Source organism: Aotus nancymaae, unplaced genomic scaffold (assembly GCF_030222135.1).
Source record: "Aotus nancymaae isolate 86718 unplaced genomic scaffold, 86718_ANA_hifiasm-v0.15.2.pri h1tg000018l, whole genome shotgun sequence".
In the NCBI taxonomy this organism is placed as follows: Eukaryota; Metazoa; Chordata; class Mammalia; order Primates; family Aotidae; genus Aotus; species Aotus nancymaae.
Window position 1 is genome coordinate 25,346,694 of NW_026988430.1, and position 19,532 is coordinate 25,366,225.

The 19,532-nt window shown below is 42.1% G+C and overlaps 1 protein-coding gene across 4 annotated transcripts; it reads left to right on the forward strand.

Annotated features, from left to right (window-relative positions):
- Window positions 1-1,449: 1,449 nt before the first annotated feature.
- SLFN14 (schlafen family member 14) lies at window positions 1,450-18,627 on the forward strand. Of its 4 annotated transcripts, none has more exons than XM_064378467.1 (6): window positions 1,450-1,548; window positions 2,517-2,595; window positions 4,785-5,884; window positions 8,594-8,722; window positions 9,967-10,681; window positions 13,200-18,627. In XM_064378467.1, exons 1-6 carry the CDS (start codon window positions 1,509-1,511, stop codon window positions 14,032-14,034), a joined length of 2,898 nt encoding a protein of 965 aa, XP_064234537.1. In that variant the 5' UTR covers window positions 1,450-1,508; the 3' UTR covers window positions 14,035-18,627. The 4 variants fall into 4 exon arrangements, with proteins under 4 accessions (XP_064234537.1, XP_064234538.1, XP_064234539.1 ...); XM_064378468.1 differs by having other exon boundaries at window positions 4,812-5,884; XM_064378469.1 differs by having other exon boundaries at window positions 1,462-1,548; window positions 2,495-2,595.
- The last annotated feature ends 905 nt before the right edge of the window (window positions 18,628-19,532 follow it).

Below are 19,532 nucleotides of genomic sequence, written 5' to 3' on the forward strand. Positions count from 1 at the left end.
GAAAGTTGCATATTTGGCTCAAGGAAGGCAGTTACTAAACGAAAGCTTTTATTTTGATGGGTAGCTCCAGAGTGTAGCACCATGTTTAGAGCATTGCAAGCACTCAACAATTGGTTATTATTATTATTATTTGAGACAGAGTCTCTGTCATCCAGGCTAGAGTGCAGTGGTGTGATATTGGTTCACTGCAACCTCTGCCTCCTGGGTTCAAGTGATTCTCATGCCTCAGCCTCCTAAGTAGCTAAGATTACAGGTGCCTGACACCATGCTCAGCTAATTTTTGTATTTTTATTAAAGACAGGGTTTGGTCATGTTGGCCAGGCTGGTCTTGAACTCCTGACCTCAGGTGATCTGCCCACCTCAGCCTCCCAAAATTCTGGGATTACAGGTGTGAGCCACTGCACCTGGCCATCTGTTGGTTTTTACCATTTGTTTTTGAATTATGAAAAACAATTTATATGCATTGTAAACCATTAAAAATATAGATTAAAGACAATAAAGGGAAGAAAAAGAAACTAATTAAAAAAAAATTTTTAATCCACCTACCCAGGGATAACCAGCTCCTAATCTATGAAGATTTTTCTAGGCTGGGTCTTGTGTTTAACAAAGATGAAAAGTGGCAAAAAGAATAAAAGTAAATAGAATAGAGAAAGCCATTTAGAAGGTAATGAAATAGGTTAATATTGCCCACAATGAATAGGTACAGAATAGCCTAATTTAAAATAAAAATAGGCCGTGCGCGGTGGCTCATGCCTATAATCCCAGCACTTTGGGAGGCCAAGGCGGGTGGATCACGAGGTCAAGAGATCAAGACCATCCTGGTCAACATGGTGAAACCCCGTCTCTACTAAAAATACAAAAAAATTAGCTGGGCATGGTGGCACATGCCTGTAGTCCCAGCTACTTGGGAGGCTGAGGCAGGAGAATTGCTTGAACCCAGGAGGCGGAGGTTGCGGTGAGCTGGGATCATGCCATTGCACTCCAGCCTAGGTAACAAGAGCGAAACGCTGTCTCAAAAAAAAAAAAAAAAAAGAAAGTGAGAATAAAAGAATCCTGGCCAGGTGCGGTGGCTCACGCCTGTAATCCTAGCACTTTGGGAGGCCGAGGTGGGTGGATCACCTGAGGTCAGGAGTTCAAGACCAGCCTGGCCATCAGGGTTAAACCCCTGATGGTCTTAAAAAAATAAAAATAGAGGTTTGCACATAAAATTTTCCAGGGGCTGAAAGTATATGTATGATATGTGGAAGTAAAACTGAGTCCCTTAGAAGTGCTAGGTTTAATTTTTGCCTTTCACTTGAAAACTCCTGCTTTTTCTCATTACAGCCTCATTCACTCCCTGAGGTCAGAGCCTGGCCTGCTAATCTGCCCTGTCACAGGCTCTTCAGGAGCCCTTATCGGCCTTCCTCAGTGTGTCAGTGTTATGACAAAGTGGGGAGTCTGCTCCTCCCAGGCCAATATCACAGGGCAAAAGGGGCCATGATAGAAGCAAACATTCAGACTACAGCCAGATGTGGAACTGGAGCAGCAAGAGGAAACACAAGAACATAGGTAAAAAATAAAAAAAGAAAGAAAGAAAATTCTTTTAAAAAATCTCATCTGTCTAATTTTAGGTGCAGTCTATATCTGAAGGCATGAGGGATTAGTAAAATAGTATTTAAGGGAAAAATTTGTAAAGGAAAACGAGTAAAACATTCTGGGAAGGCCAGGTGCAGTGGCTCACGCTTGTGATTCCAGTACTTTGGGAGACTGAGGTGGGCAGATCACCTGAGGTCAACAGTCTGAGACCAGCCTGGCCAACATGGTGAAACCCCATCTACTAAAAATACAAAAATTAGTTGGGAGTGTGGCTCATGCCTGTAGTCCCAGCTACTCTGGAGGCTGAGACAGGAGAATCGCTTGAACCTGGGGGGTGGAGGTTGCCGTGAGATCACGCCACTGCACTCCAGCCTGGGCACAGAGTGAGACTCTGTCTCAAAAAAAAAAAAAAAAATCTGGGAAATGTGGAAAGGATATTCATCTGGAGCGAGAATCTCAGGAAACTTTGTATTTATCATAGTTGTTATCAGCTTTCAAATAACATTGATGAGACTTAGGAGTCACAAGACTACAGGGCCTGCTAGTTCAGAATCAATTAGAATTGTTTTGTGGGTCCCCTCAGTGGAAGTTATGGGGAGACAAATTGCAGTTGAAAGAAAGGAAACCATTTCTAACACAGATGTCAGAAAATAGGAGGGACTAGAGGGACTATTTGATAGGTAGTGAGTTGCTCATGGCCGGAGATTTGCATAGCAACTTGTTGGGAGTTGGGAACATTATAGAGGAGATTTTAGAATCTGATAGATTGTTGGACTGGAGGATCTTTAAAGTCCTTTCCAATGTTTCTGTGAGTCAATGATATAAATAGCATGTTATGGGAAATTTCCCTAAGAGCCATAAAATACTACATTTACGTGTACCTGTAGAAGAGGCTCACATGCTAAAAACGATTCCCCAGGTCGATTCTGGTTTTCTTGAAGGAAGTGAAAAGGCAACCAAGAACAAACTGATGTCAGAGGAGTGTACACATCTTGCCGGATGCCTGCTTTCTTCCTCTTGGTGAGTACATACCACACCCACAGGGCCCCTGCTTTGCAAAGATCACACAGAAAGGTGGGTTCTCTTCTTCTAGAGGAAGAATTTTAGTTGAGATAGCAAATATTTTGTTTTGCAATTAACTAAAGATAAGGGGATCCTTTCTGAAATATTTGCTTCAGAGTTCAAATTTCAATTTTGGTGGCTGTTCTCTGGTCTATGAAGCAAAAGAAGGGTGACAGTAATTTAATGACCATGCCCCAAAAGCTCATATTCTTTTCTAAGTCTTAGAGGTTTCCACAGCACAGGGCAGAACTATTAGAAGGGAAGGAAAATGCTGCTCTCACATCACATTGTATATGAAGAAATATACTTTTGAGATTTAGAACATGTGAAGAGCTAAAATGGTTTCTGCATTTGGTATCAATTGACATTCTTTTAGGAGTAAAATAAAGCTTTACAAAGTGTGTAAAATAATACATAAAATACCAAATTTAATTAATTAATTAATTTTATTATTTTTTTTTGGAGATGAAGTCTCACTCTTGTTGCCCAGGCTGCAGTGCAATGGCATGATCTCGGCTCACCACAACCTCTGCCTCCTGGGTTCAGGCGATTCTCCTGCCTCAGTCTCTAAAGTAGCTGGTATTACAGGCATGCACCACCATGCCTGGCCAATTTTTGTATTTTTAGTACAGTTTTTGTATTTTCTCCATGTTGGTCAGCTTGGTCTTGAACTCTCAACCTCAGATGATCCACCCACCTCAGCCTCCCAAAGTGCTGGGATTACAGTGCTGGGATTACAAGCGTGAGCCCCTGCGCCTGGCTATTTTTATTTTTTTTAGACAGAGTCCCACTCTGCTGCCTAGGCTGGAGTGCAGTAGTGTAATCATAGCTCACTGCAGCCTCAAACTCCTGGGCTCAAGAGATCCTCCCACCTCAGCCTCCTAGGTAGCTGGGACTGCAGGTGTGCACCACCATACCTGCCTAATTTTTAAATTTTTTAAATCTTTTGTAAAGATGGGGCCTTCCTATGTTGTCCATGCTGGTCTCAACTCCTGGCCACAAGCAATCCTCCCACATCCACCTCCCAAAGTGCTGAGATTACATATGTGAGCTACCACACCCAGCCTATGTTTGTGTTTATAGCAAGATCTTCTACAGTACATATACTATAAAATGATACTTCCTTAGTTCCCTAGGGCCTTCCTTTCTTCCCCTTTTGAATTATAAATAAGAGCATCGTCTCACTTCAACATCTATTTATGCATATTCGCTAATAACTTACCTGGGCTCCTGTGCCAACCTGTGCCCTTTATATCCAGGCTGTGTTGGTGTTTCCTGATTTAAATGGAAACTGTTTGAAAATGTTAGCAATTTAACTTTTCCATTATGACAAATATTAAGCATTCACCTTTATCTATGCCTACTTATTCTGGCAAGGCTAAGGATATTTGGCAAAGTGATTAGAAAACAGCATCTCAAAGATAATTTCCAGTTGTGTGGGGTGGCTCACATCTGTAATCCCAGCACTTTAGGAGGCCCAGGCAGGAAGACTGCAACATAGCAAGACTCCATCTCTAAAAAAAAAAAAAGAAAAGAAAAGAAAAAAGAAAAATTAGCCAGGCATGGTGGCATGTGTCTGTAGTCTCAGCTACTGAAGTTGGAGAATCACTTGAGCTGGGAGGTTGAGGTTGCAGTGAACTTTTTTTTGAGAGGGAGTCTTGCTCTATCTCCCAGGCTGGAGTGCAGTGGTTCAATCTTGACTCATTGCAACCTCTGCCTCCCAGGTTCAAGCAATTCTCCTGCCTCAGCCTCCCGAGTAGCTGGGACTACAGGTATGCACCACCATGCCCAGCTAATTTTTGTATTTTTAGTAGAGACGAGGTTTCACCATATTGACCAGCTGGTCCTGAACTCCTGACCTCATAATCTACCTGCCTCCGTCTCCCAAAGTGCTGGGATTACAGGCATAAGTCACCACGCCCAGCCTGCAGTGAACTATTATTGTGCCACTGCACTCCAACCTTGCACAATAGAGCAAGAGTCTGTCTCTCAAAAACAAAAAACAAACAAAACAACAACAACAAAATATATAGAGAGATGATTTCCAACATTAAAATGTATCTTCAGTAAGTGATAGCTTTGAAGAAAATATTGTAATCTTTGGAATTATTGTTAATGTAGAAACAACATTTCTGCCCTAATTATAGGAACTTCTGTTATTGTTCGGAGCACAGGGTGGCTGCTGTGATGGTGAGTCTCAAGACTGATACTGACATGTCCTATCCTGAGATAACAGTAGATGTGGGCAGAGTGATTTTTGGAGAAGAAAACAGAAAGAAGATGACCAATAGCTGTTTGAAAAGATCTGAGAATTCTAGAATTATCCGGGCTATATGTGCGCTGTTAAATTCTGGAGGTGGTGTGATCAAAGCAGAGATTGATGATAAAACCTATAGTTACCAATGCCATGGGCTGGGACAGGATTTGGAAACTTCTTTTCAAAAACTCCTTCCTTCAGGTTCACAGAAATATCTTGACTACATGCAGCAGGGGCACAATCTCCTGATTTTTGTGAAGTCATGGAGCCCAGATGTTTTCAGCCTTCCACTGAGGATTTGCAGCTTGCGCTCCAATTTATATCAGAGAGATGTGACTTCTGCTATCAACTTGAGTGCTAGCAGTGCCCTGGAGCTTCTCAGAGAGAAGGAGTTTAGAGCCCAAAGAGGAAGACCAAGGGTGAAGAAGTTGCCTCCTCAGCAGGTTCTCGATAGATACATTCAGGAAGAGGAAGATATGAGAATATTTGCCTCAGAATTTTTTAAAAAGGACAAACTCATGTATAAGGAGAAACTCAACTTTACTGAGTCAACACATGTTGAATTTAAAAGGTTCACCACCAAAAAGATCGTACCTCGGATTAAAGAAATGCTACCTCATTATGTTTCTGCATTTGCCAACACTCAAGGGGGCTACATCCTCATTGGGGTGGATGATAAAAGCAAAGAAGTGGTTGGATGTAAGTGGGAAAAAGTGAACCCTGACTTATTAAAAAAAGAAATTGAAAACTGCATAGAAAAATTGCCTACATTCCACTTCTGCCATGAGAAGCCAAAGGTAAATTTCACCACAAAAATCCTGAACGTGTACCAAAAAGATGTCCTGGATGGTTATGTCTGTGTGATTCAAGTGGAGCCCTTCTGTTGTGTGGTGTTTGCGGAGGCCCCAGATTCCTGGATCATGAAAGACAATTCTGTCACACGGCTGACAGCTGAGGAGTGGGTGGTCATGATGCTGGATACTCAGTCAGGTAAAGGGAAGTGAAGCCATTGTCCCTGTCAGCAGGGAGGAACCCCTTTCTCTGCCTTTTGTGGGAATTTGATCATATGTTTTGGTTAAAAAATAGTAATTTATTTTCGCTTGTAAGTGTTCTCCCTTTACAGTGTTCTTTATCTAATATTTTTAGTTCCAAAGAGTCAGAATATAAACTGTTTGAGGTCAAGAAATGTTTGGATTCTATGACTTAAACAAGAATTTTTTTTTTTTTTTTTTTTGAGACTCTGTCACCCAGGTTGGAGTGCAGTGGTGTGGTCTTGGCTCACTGCAACCTCCACCTCCCATGTGCAAGTGATTCTCATGCCTCAGCCTCCCAAGTAGCTGGGATTACAGGCGCGTGCCACCACGTCTGGCTAATTTTTGTATTTTTAATAGAGATGGGGTTTCGCCATGTTACCCAGGCCGGTCTCAAACTTCTGACCTCAAATGACATGCTCGCCTCTATCTCCCAAAGTGCTGAGATTATGGGTGTGAGCCACTGCTCCGAGCCAGCTTAAACAACTTTTATTTATTTATTTTTTGAGACGGAGTTTCGCTCTTGTTACCCAGGCTGGAGTGCAATGGCGCGATCTCGGCTCACCGCAACCTCCGCCTCCTGGGTTCAGGCAATTCTCCTGCCTCAGCCTCCTGAGTAGCTGGGATTACAGGCACGCGCCACCATGCCCAGCTAATTTTTTGTATTTTTAGTAGAGACGGGGTTTCACCATGTTGACCAGGATGGTCTGGATCTCTTGACCTCGTGATCCACCCGCCTCGGCCTCCCAAAGTGCTGGGATTACAGGCGTGAGCCACCGCACCCGGCCCTTAAACAACCTTTAAAGGAAAGTTAGAGTATGCCATCAGCTATGAGGTAGGAAAGCTCTCCTTTTCTTATCTACAAACCTGTTGAAAAAACTGTGCAGGCTGATCATCCTAGTCAAAATTGGAATAGTCTTACTTTAAGTGATGATATTTTAGAGAAACGTTTAAGCATGACTCCAAGGACAGGAACAGTCCTAGCACTTTGGGAGACCTAAGTGGGCAGATTGCCTAAGCCGAGGAGTTCGAGACCAGCCTGGTCAACATGGTGAGACCCCATCTCTCCCCCAAATATAAAAAGTAGCCAGGTGTGGTGGTGTATGCCTGTGGTCCCAGCTACATGGGAGCCTGAGGTGGGAGGATTACTTGAGCCTGGGAGGTGGAGGTTGCAGTGAGCAGAGATCACCCCACTACACTCCAGCCTGGGCGAGTAAGACCCCGTCTCAAATAAAATAAAATAAAGTAAAATAAAACAAAATGACTCCACTACTCCACTAATTCTTCTAAGCGAAACATTGTTGACAAATTTGAATTGTTTTAGTAACATTAGGAGCTAATAACCTGAAACCACTGGGCTTAGGGTACCACCAAGTGGGGAAAAATGATGCAAAAGGAGATGCTAGGGCAGGGGGTGGTGGGGGAGCAGGGCCCCTGTTGCTCTCTCTTACCTTTCAGTTTTGCTTGGAATCAGCCTTGGTGACTCCTAAGCAATCTGTAAAGGACTGTAGACTGAACTAAGCCTATCTGCTTGCCTTCATGGCCAGTATGTTTTACATTTGATCAAGACTTGAGTGATTAGAGAAATTTATTGAGTCATTCTTTCTCTTGTTTTAAATTTGTTTGAGCTCACTTCTCTCCTCCTCTCCCCCAAAGATCCTGCCACTTTTGATTCCATCTAACATTATATGGGGACATAAACAACTGTAACAACTTTTTTTTTTTTTTTTTGAGACAGGGTCTTGCTTTGTAGCCGAGGCTAGAGTGCAGTGGTGTGATCTCGGCTCACTGCAGCTTCCACCTCCCAGGTTCAAGCAATTCTCCCACCTCAGCCTCTCGAGTAGCTGGGATTACAGGCACACCACCACACCCGGCTAATTTTTGTATTTTTAGTGGAGATGGGGTTTTATCATGTTGTCCAGGCTGGTCTTGAACTCCTGACCTCAGGTGATCTGCACCCCCTTGGCCTCCCAAAGTGCTGGGATTACAGGCATGAGCCACCACACCCAGCCAACGACATTTTTAAATACTGTGGTTTTAATTCTTGCTGCTGATCCCCTCTAGGTGCCTTTTCTTTTTCTTTTTTTTTTTTTTTTTTGAGACGGAGTTTCGCTCTTTTTACCCAGGCTAGAGTGCAATGGCGCTATCTTGGCTCACCGCAACCTCCGCCTCCTGGGTTCAAGCAATTCTCCTGTCTCAGCCTCCTGAGTAGCTGGGACTACAGGCCTGTGCCACCATGCCCAGCTAATTTTTGCATTTTTTAGTAGAGACGGGGTTTCACCATGTTGACCAGGATGGTCTCGATCTCTTGACCTCGTGATCCACCTGCCTTGGCCTCCCAAAGTGCTGGGATTATAGGCGTGAGCCACCGCGCCCGGCTCTTTTTTTTTTTTTTTAAGATGGGGTTTCACCATGATGGCCAGGCTGGTCTTGAACTCCTGACCTCAGGTGATCCACCCACCTCGGCCTCCCAAAATGCTAGGATTACAGGCGTGAGCCACCGCGCCCGGCCCACCTTTTCTTCTTAGAGATAACCTGGAATCAAAATATTATAGTTGAGGCACGCGTACACATCACAGGTCTCTAGTAACAAGAGCCCAAAAAGAGGCTTTTTTGGTGTTTTACTTTTTATTTTTTATCTGAAACAACTTTTCATGTAATTGTCTAGCTCCTTCCAGTTTGGTCACAGACCACAACTCTTCCCTGGTTTCATCAGCTTCATCTGAACGGAAAAGCCCCGGATATTCCATAAAAATCTATGAATTTAAGGAGGCTCTGCAACGACGTTTATTTCCAGGTATTCCCTCTTGATTTCAGCTGAGGGGACTGTTTGTTTTCTAAAATTGAGTTGGGAGGTATTAGTAGCAATGAGTTCAAGTGTTTCTCCTTAGACAAGGTCAAATGAAGAACTTAGCAGAAAAATGATACTGAAATTTTATTTATTTTCTCTCTCTCTCTCTTTTTTTTTTTTTTACTTTGGTGCCATGACTCAGATTGAAATTTTATTTATATATAAATTATAAAATATATATTTATATATACACACATATATGTATATACGTCTGACCCTTGTTTCCCAGTCATCTGATTCCCACTATTACTTTTTCCCTGTGCTTTTCAACTCGTAACATGTGGCTTTTGTTTTCCAAATTTGAGAGTGCGGAACATTTCTCAGGTCTCTAGCATCAAAAAACTGCTCCTGGCTTTCCAATGCAGAAGGAGCCATTGGGTCATCTGCATTTCTTCTAAAGCAGGTTTTCTCAACCTCAGCACTATTGTCATTTGAGTCAGATAACTCTTTGTTGTGGGAGAGAGAGCCCTGTGAATTGTAGAATATTTAGCAGCATTCCTGGCTGGTACCTACTAAATGCCGGTAGCTCCCCTCCAATTGTGACAATAAAAAATTCCCAGGCCAGCATGGTGGCTCATGCCTGTAATCCAGCACTTTGGGAGGCCAAGGCGGGCAGATCACCTCAGGTTAGAGGAGTTCAAGATGAGCCTGCCAACATGATGAAACCCCGTCTCTACTAAAAATACAAAAATTAGCCAGGTGTGGTGGCATGTGACTGTAATCTCAGCTACTCAGGAGGCTGAAGCAGGAGAATCGCCGGAATCCTGGAGGCAGAGGCTGCAGTGAGCTGAGATTGTGCCACTGCACTCCAGTCTGGGCGACAGAGAGACTGACTGTCAAAAAAAAATTCTCTAGACATCGCTGAATGTCCCTGGGGATGGGGGAGAAGTGGGGGAGCAAAACTGCTACTGGTTAGAATCACAGTTTTTTTTTTTTTTTAAAGACGGGGTTTCACCATGTTGGTCAGGCTGGTCTTGAACTCCCGATCTCAGGTGATCCACCCACCTTGGCCTCCAAAGTGCTTGGATTACAGGCCTGAGCCACCACGCCTGGCCTGTTAGAATCACAATTCTAAAGGAAAGCTCTTATTTTCCCAAATGCACCAGGTATCATTTCTTTCTGCAATGTTGCAGGAATGCCTACCATAGACTTTTGTAAGTTTTGGTAACATCTATTCCTTGAATTTTCAGTGACACAGGAAGAGGTACAATTTAAACCAGAATCCCTCTGCAAGATGCTGTTCTCAGATCATAAAGAGCTGGAGGGATTAATGAAGACCCTGATACATCCTTGTTCTCGGGGGATTGTGATATTTTCTAGAAGCTGGGCTGGTGATGTTGGCTTCAGGAAAGAACGGAATGTCCTGTGTGATGCTCTCCTAATAGCAATTAACAGCCCCCTGGTACTCTATACAATCTTAATAGACCCCAGTTGGCTTGGAGGACGTGAATATGCCCGAAACACAGCTCATCAGTTAAAGCAGAAACTGCAAACTGTTGGTGGTTACGCAGGGAAAGTGTGCATCATTCCAAGGGTGATACACCTGGCCAGCACACAGAGGAGACCTGGTGAGATCCCCCTGCGCTACCCGAGGTCCTACAGGCTTGCTGATGAGGAGGAAATGGAAGACTTGCTGCAGGCTCTTGTAGTGGTCTCCCTGTGCTCCAGATCTCTTCTGAGCGACCAGCTGGGCTGTGAGTTTTTCAACTTGCTCATAATGGAGCAGAGCCAGTTGCTTTCTGAGAGCCTTCAGGAGACACGTGAATTATTTGTCTACTGCTTTCCAGGAACCAGGAAGACAGCTCTAGCCATACAAATCATGGAGAAAATTAAGGACTTGTTTCACTGCAAACCAAAAGAGATCCTCTATGTTTGTGAAAGTGACTCCCTAAAGGATTTTGTGACGTAAGAGTTTTACCAACTAAACACACACAAAAATATATTTAATCAGTCTTTCCAAAAGTGTCACAAAAGTAATTTGTGTTTTTACTTTAAGTTTTTGCAATGCCTTAGCTGCATAAGTGCAAGAGCGCAAACTACACACACATTTCTAAATAATCAGGGAATTGAGCTGCAAACAGGTAATTTATAATGTTCAACCTTAAACAGCTCATTATAAATAACTCACATGTACATAACTTAAATTTATAGAACCAGAAACACTTTTTTTCACAATCCATGGCCTTAATTTTAAGAAAAATAGAAATGAACCCATTTTGCTTTAAGTATACTTTTTGTTTGCTATGTAATGTTTTAAAGTCATAGGGTGTTTCTGCTAATTAGACATTGCACCTAGCATAAACTTGAATTTAAATACAATTTGATTTTATTCATAAAATATTTTCATTTTTGAGTTGTTCAGCATCAGTAATTTTAGAAAATACACAAATTCGCTGATTTAAATCTCTAGCTTTTAGTAAAATGAGGGTAAAATCATTATTATTTTTGATTTGGTTTTGTTATTCAACAAATCTTTTTGAGCACTGTTGTTATGGTATATACTGTGCTACATTTACTGTTAGAGGAGAAAACATATTGAGGACCTTGCCATAAAAAAATAAACAATGTATTGTATAATAATAAAGACATGCTTTATTTATTTATTTATTTTTGAGATGGAGTCTCACTGTGTTGCCCAGGCTGGAGTGCAGTGACACGATCTCAGCTCACTGCAACCTCTGTCTCTGGGGTTCAAGTGATTCTCCTCCCTCAGCCTCCTGAGCAACTGGGATTACAGGTGTGCACCACCACGCTGGGCTAATGTTTGTATTTCTAGTAGAGATGGGGTTTCACCACGTTGGCTAGGCTGGTCTCAAACTCCTGATCTCAAGTGATCCACCCACCTCCTCCTGGCAAAGTGCTGGGTTTACAGGCGTGAGCCACTGCGCCTGGCCTCATGCCCATTTTAACAGGTTAGAGGTTGGTTGGCAAATATTCCCCAGTGAAGGAGACCATTGGGCACACGGCTAAGCAGTCAGTATGAGAAGGAAATCAGATGGGAGAGGGCTTTCTAGGCAAAAGGCACAGCACATTCAAAGACATGGAGACACGAGAGAACCAGAATGGTATGTCTGACTAGGCCAGTGCAGAGTGTGGGTATACAGCAGGTAGTATGTTGAAAAGGAAGCAGAAGCCAGATTATGAGGAATCCTGCAGACTGTGCTGAAGACTATGTTCTTTATTAAGATTTACAGCTAAGTTTCAAAATACCCCAGTCAAAAGGCTAACTCAACAAAGATCTATTGAATCCCTAATGGGAGAGGGATACAAAGATGGCTAAGATCAGTGCTTTTATTTGAGTCCACACAGTTCAAACCAGAAGAGAAGAACATAGTTATGATTCAAGGCATAATACAGGAGGTAGTAAAGCCCTAGTAACTGTATATGTAAAATCATGGAATCTGTAGGGATGAGTGATGTTTCTTGGATCCAAATTAGAGGAGGCAAAAAACAACCAAATTTGTTAAGAAAAAGTACATATATGCTAAAGCATACTATAAAGGAAAATTACCAAGTAAATGAGGTAGCCCCAAAGAGGCATAGCCCCATAGATTGGTACCCTACTTGATATGTCATGGAACTCAGCATCCTCTCGATGTTTCTCTTGCCACATCTAAAGGAAGTTAGAGGAATTTAAACTAGTCCATTTTTTTGCACATAAAAATTATGATATGCATATATATAGCTGTTCTCCAGCTCTACAAATGATAGAAAGTAAAGAAATGGTAGTAACAAGTGTAAGTTAACTTTAAGATTTCCTTTAGATGTAATAAACTAGCGGGGCACAGTGGCTCACGCCTGTAATCCCAACACTTTGGGAGGCTGAGGTGGGTGGATCACCTGAGGTAGGGAGTTTGAAACCAGCCTGACCAACATGATGAAACCCCGCCTCTACTAAAAATACAAAAAAAAAAAAAAAAAAAAAAAATTAGCTGGCTGTGGTGGCGCATGCCTGTAGTCCCAGCTACTAGGGAGGCTGAGGTAGGAGAATCGGTTGAACCCGGGAGGTGGAGGGGTAACAGTGAGCTGAGATCATGCCATTGCACTCCAGCCTGGTCAATAAGAGCAAAACTTTGTCTCAAAAACAAACAAGCAAACAAACAAAATATGTAATGAACTTGTCTTCAGGATTGACAAAAGTAGAAATGGACTACTAGTAGAAATAATACAGTCTGTTTCCTGGGTTCATTTCAGACGTTTCACATGCAGACTTAACTGGATAAACCCAAAGAGCAGGGTATAAAATTATGCATTCTGTCTGTCAGGTAACTTGTAATTAGAATAGTTTTGTGGTATTCACACTACTGAATCATGACTCAGCCTGTGGATGAGCATCAGCCTCTGATTCCATTCCAGAGTAATGAATGCTGATATTCCCTTTGTTGATATGGCTCAAGCCCTGTTTTCTCTTTCCTCCTTACAGCCAACAAACCACCTACCAAGCTGTGACTCGGAAAACTTTCATGCAAGGGGAGTTTCTAAAGATTAAACACATAGTGATGGATGAAACTGAGAATTTCTGTAGCAAATACGGCAATTGGTACATGAAGGCTAAGAACATCACCCATCCAAAGGTGAGGTGGCCTGGAAGTGAAAACCATCACCATGGGATTCTCTGGCTTTTTCTTGACCCTTTTCAAATCCATCACGCAGATGTCAATGGCCTTCCCCCTCCATCTGCTCAGTTTCCTCGAAAAACAGTCACCAGAGGGATCCACTGTGCTCTGGAAATAGCAAAGGTCATGAAAGAAGAAATGAAGAGGATCCAAGAAAATCCTCCCTCCAACATGTGTCCAGACACATTAGCATTGTTCAGGGAGGCTGCCTATGAGGAAGCCATGTGTGCCCAGGCTCTGCCTGGGGTGTGTGAGACAAAGACTAATCTGACAATGGAACAAATAGCTCACTATGTGACAAGAAAATGTCACAGCCTGTTCCAGTATGGTTATCTGCCCAAAGATATAGCAATTCTGTGCAAGAGAGGGGAGGACAGAGGACGCTATAAGCTTGCACTGCTAAAAGCAATGGAATTAACTGAGACCCACAGAGCATCAGAGGTTGTGTTTAGCCAGGCCACTGGTGTTTGCGGAAGTCACATTGTTTTAGACAGTATTCAGCAATTTTCAGGTCTGGAGAGGACTGTCGTGTTTGGGCTTAGTCCAGAATGTGACCAGTCAGAGGAATTTCATAAGCTCTGCTTTGCCTCGAGAGCCATTAAACACCTCTACCTGCTTTATGAAAAGAGAGCAGTCTTCTGAAAATTATTACAAATAATACAGGAGGCAGGAAGAGCAGAGTCCTTTCTCCCAGACAGGTGGCAGTGATTCCTTTTTAATATTACAAGTAAGGAAACCAAGACACACCAGTATTTCCTGGAGCCACAGAAATGTCTCTTCGGGCTGAACCTTCCATTCTATTTTAATGCCACTGGCCTTTTCACAGTCTCCTTCACCTCCTACCTATACAATTACAACAGACTTATAATTAGTCTCCTATCTCCAGCTTTCCTGCTCAATCCAGCTGTCATCCATCAAACAGAGTTCTCCTCAAATAGAGAACTGACTTCATGTAATACCTTGCTAACATATCTTCAGTGAGTCCCCACAGCCTTCAAACCTAACCAATTTTTAACGCTTTCATTAATATGCCCTGACTTGCTTTCCCAATCACATCCTTTATTATATCACTATCTCCCAGTGTTTCTCATGCACCCCAGCCTACCTGGCCTATTTTTTGGGTGGTGGTATGGTGCCCTCCAGGCAAGTTACTTTGCTTTTGTCACAAAAGCAGCCGGTTGACTGGCACCTCATGCTGGCTATGGGTCTCAAGCTTTCCAGGTCCAGAACTCGATTGCCTTTTTGCACCAAGTCTAGATCAGTCTCTTGGAGATACTTTACGCTAATTAAGCTCACAAAGGACCAATTCATAAATGAAAATGCTACTCTGTTAATTTATAGTGAGGACCATAGTAATAAGTGGGCCAGGTGCTTTTGCTAATCAGTGCCCTCAACAGTAATATAGGAAGCCAAATTACATGAGCATAGCCTTGCAGTAAGGGAAGCTAGTAATTTGATTCAAATATCAAAAGTCTTCAGGCTGTATGAGACTATTGCAATATCTATTAGTTGGTGTGAAAGTGCAAAAACCCGCAATTACTTTTGCACCAACCTCATAGCAAATAAAATTGAAATCATTTCTAAAATAAAGATATTTCCGGCCGGGCGCGGTGGCTCACGCCTGTAATCCCAGCACTTTGGGAGGCCGAGGCGGGTGGATCACGAGGTCGAGAGATCGAGACCATCCTGGTCAACATGGTGAAACCCCGTCTCTACTAAAAATACAAAAAATTAGCTGGGCCTGGTGGCACATGCCTGTAATTCCAGCTACTCGGGAGACTGAGGCAGGAGAATTGCCTGAACCCAGGAGGCGGAGGTTGCGGTGAGCCGAGATCGTGCCATTGCACTCCAGCCTGGGCAACAAGAGCGAAACTCCGTCTCAAAAAAAAAAAAAAAAAAAAAAAAAGATATTTCCATCACAAGGACTAGACAAGTTAGTTTACAGGTTTACAAGCTAAAGCAAATTTAGAATGCTAAAGATGACTACTTTTCATTATTCTCTGCCCTCAGATGAAATCTTTTTTTCTGTTCTGATTACTGAAGTTTCCAGGTTGATCACCAACCCTTTCCTCATTGCCCCCAACATATACAAATTTGGCCTGCATTCAATCTCTACATATATGAATACATTCATGTAGGCTAGGAACTCCTTATATTCTGCTGCTGGCCTGGAAAGTAGTCTTCCTATAAGGGGCCTTTGCATATTACTGATCTCTTCCATTACGACTTGGTGCTAATTTTTAAATCCAACTCTCAGAGTTTATGGGGATCCTGGGTGTCAGCTTTACCACTGACAGCACCCCCCCACATTCCTGACTCCTGCTCTGCGCCTGTGCCATTTTCTCAGTCTTTAAACCCTTTTCTGTCCCTTCCACCTTTGAAATCCTTACTCGTCAATCAAATCCTTGTTCAAATGCCTATTACCTCAATTAAACTTTTACTATCTCCCTAAGTGAAACTTTCCAATGTAAATGATACATATTAGAGATAAAATCAAAGTTTCCTTTTTCTAGTCATCTCCCTGAATGGCTGAGCCAATCCTGTGCTCTTCAAAATACTCTTGCTTTTGCAAGGATTTTAAAACTGCTTTGGAAGTATTCTTATTTCCACACTGTTTTTAACTACTAGAAAAGTTTAAGACAACTTGATTGACTCTGGGGAGGCTTGAATCCAGGAGAACATGGGGAAATTTTGGTTATAATTTTAGATAAAGCCCCTCAGTCTTCCAAGAGGTGGAAGAGCAGGCAACGTTTCTAGAAACTCTCTTAGCTGCCTTTCTGAATTGTTTAGATCCATTAGAAGACCTAGCCTGCACGTAGGAATGGATTGAAAAGAAAAACCTCTCCCTCGCTTCCCACTGCTCTAATTACCTGGTGTTTCTTCCTTTTTACCTTTCCTTGGGGGCTTTAGGGTACTTTTGGGTAGAAGGAAATGAAGTTTAGCAATTAGTTTTGCAAAAGATGGCAGTGCATTAACATTCTGATGAAGGAGATGTATGAATTCCATAAAAATAAAGAGTCAAAGTCAACAGGGTAAGAAGGAGTATGGGTGGGACAGGGAATTGCTATATTTTAGTCATAAGCCTTAGTACCATTTGACTTTTAAAAATACATTCATGCATTATATAATTTTTTCTCCAACACCCCAACCAATTATATAATTTTTAGTAAAAATTGATTTGTAAAGAATTGTTTTGAATATTGAATTTGGGAGTCTTTGTTAGTTCTTAGTCTAGTGAAACAACTCAATCGGGATGGAAGTAGAATAACTAACTCAGTGATTCTCAACCCTGGATGCTCATTATAATTTCCTGGGGAACTTTAAAAAAATATCAGCAATCAGGCCAGCCACCAGACTAATTAACATCATGTCTAGATACAGGCTTGAGCATCGGTATTTATTAAATGTTGTCCAGGCAGGGTGCAGTGGATCATGCCTGTAATACCAGAACTTTGAGAGGCTGAGGTTGGGGGGAAATCACTTGAGGCCAGGCGCAACATAGCAAGACCCATCTCTATAAAAAATTAAAAAAAAAAATTAGCTGGGCATAGTGGTGCATGCTTTTAGTCCTAGCTACTCCAGAGGCCAAGGTGGGAGGATTGCTTGAGTCCAGGAGTTTGAGGCTACAGTGAGCTATGATTACTCCTCTGCATTTCAGCCTGGGTGACAGAGCAAGAATCTTATCTCTTAAAAAAAAAAAAGAAGAAGAAGAAGAAGAAGTTGGCTGGGCGCAGTGGCTCACGCCTGTAATCCCAGCACTTCGGGAGGCCAAGACGGGCAGATCACGAGGTCAGGAGTTCGAGACCAGCCTGACCAACATGGTGAAACCCTGTCTCTACTAAAAACACACAAAAAAAATAGCTGGTTGTGGCGGTGCATGCCTGTAATCCCAGCTACTCAGGAGGCTAAGGTAGAAGAATCGCTTGAATCCAGGAGGCAGAAGTTGTGGTAAGCCGAGATCACACCACTGCACTCCAGCCTGGGCAACAGGGCGAGACTGCATCTCAAAAAAAAAAAGAAAACCGTTGTTCAAATGATTCTAATATGTCACGAGGGTTGAGAACCATTGAACACTTCTCCTAGTCTGTTCTTTCCATCTTCAAAAAATGTTTGCACATTTCTCTTCCTATTAAGACTGTGAGCTTCTTGAGAGTAAGAGGAGGTGTCACTTACACATCTATATTTCCCCTAGAACAAGTAGTACAGTGCCTCTCACATGGCAGGCGCTCCGCAAATGTTTGCTGAATTGTACTTGTAGATTTTAGAAAACTGGAATCTACTAGGGATCTACAATGATTCTATTCAATAGTATGAATATATTAGAGATTTCAGAGGTCAGGGTGGAGAACAATCTTTGACACTGTAATAATGAAGAATAAGGGAACAATAAAGGCAACTCAATTGTTTTTAGGCAACAGGTCAAGTTAAAGATCTATGATGATAGTTCATTAGGTTCAAATGCAAGATTAGGAACTGGTGGGGACTAAGAATTATTGGCTAACTTGGTTGTACTTAGATTTCTCAATGTTTTCTACAAAGTCTTAATATGATGGATAAAGCAGTTAACTAAATGAAATAATTCAAAGATAAGATTTAGAAGCTGTGAGAAACTTCTAAAACTTACTTTTAACAAGAAGGGTAATATAATATTATCTTGGAAGTTTCAGAAATGGAGAAAGGCAACATTAAAAGTTCTTAAATCCTCTTGTGAGCTGGGTATAACATTTTTTCATTTTTGCTTATTTATTTCTATTCTTTGTTGGTATGGAAAATATTTTTACATAGTTATGACCAAGTTGTGCCGTCAATTTTATATCCTACATGTGTGCTTTTCCATTTAATTGTTTTGTGAGATATTGCTATAGACTACATTCTTGTTCCCAAGACTTCATAACTCTCTGTATCTATACCCTTTGTAGTTCCTAACATTAGAGGTAGAAATAGTTTCCACCCCTTTAATGTGGCCTTGGCCATGTGACTTGGAATGTTAGTAGTTGTGATGCACATAGAGGCTGTACATGGACTTTCAGCATTGGGCTTGCTCTCTTGGGTTTCTGCTATTTCCATACAGAAATGTGCCCTGGGTGGCCCACCAGCCACTAAGATATGTGAGTCCAACTTGAACTCAACTCATAGCCTGGAGCCAAGTTCCACCAGCCCTAACTAGCTCAGCCAAAATCCAGCTGATCTGAAAGTGTATGAATGAGAAATAAAAGCTTATTATTTAATGACCAAGATTTCAAGGTTGTTTGTTTTATAGCTGTAGCTAATGCAGGCATTTTCCTCATGTTGTAGCACAGTCTTCAATATAATCATTTTTAATGGGTGCACCGCATCCTAGCCAGCTCATATGAAATTTCAATAATCATTCCCCTGTTATTTGTATCACTAGCAATTTTACACCAATAAAATTAAGCCAGGTACATACTCAGGCATACAACCTTTTCTTTTTATGGTATATTTATAAATCCCTGGAGATGGGCTTACTGGAAGAAAAGGTGACCTGAATGTAAGAATTACCTTGTTCAGATTAGTTCTGATGGGAAGTGAATAGAAAATCCCAATCACTGCATCTGATAACATACAAATGTGTTGCATTAACTAAGAGAGCAAAATGCTGACATCAGGTTCTGATGACAGAAAAGAGGGATTGATATCTTGGAAACAGGTGACTCTGCAAGGGAGCATAGAGAGTGAAACTAATGCTCACCACCCTAACCCACAGCTGCAGAGGAAGAACTTAACTTGGAGAACTATGAGTAGAAACATGAATTATACAACCTTGACAATGTATTAAAAGAAGAATCGGTGGTCGCTTAAAACTGACGTAGGGTACTAAGAGAAAAGAAAAGATGCCTCTGACCATGAACAGGATCTTTTAATTTTTTAAAATTAGGTAGGTATGGTGGCTCATGCCTGTAATCCCAGCACTTTGGGAGGCTGAGGCAGGAGGATCATGAGGACAGGAGATCCAGACCATCCTGGCCAACATGGTGAAACCCCGTCTCTACTAAAAATACAAAAAAAAAAAAATTAGCTGGGTGTGGTGGTGTGCGCTTGTAGTCCCAGGTATTCGGGAGGCTGAGGCAGGAGAATCACTTGAACCCAGGAGGCGGAGGCTGCAGTGGCGCCATCTCAGC

Excerpts from the sequence above, each read along its gene's own strand:
- SLFN14 (XM_064378467.1), top strand. The coding sequence starts at position 1,509 with ATGTGGAACTGGAGCAGCAAGAGGAAACACAAGAACATAG. Across the intron at positions 5,885-8,593 it reads GATGCTGGATACTCAGTCAG|CTCCTTCCAGTTTGGTCACA; the intron begins GTAAAGGGAAGT and ends GTAATTGTCTAG. Across the intron at positions 8,723-9,966 it reads GCAACGACGTTTATTTCCAG|TGACACAGGAAGAGGTACAA; the intron begins GTATTCCCTCTT and ends TTGAATTTTCAG.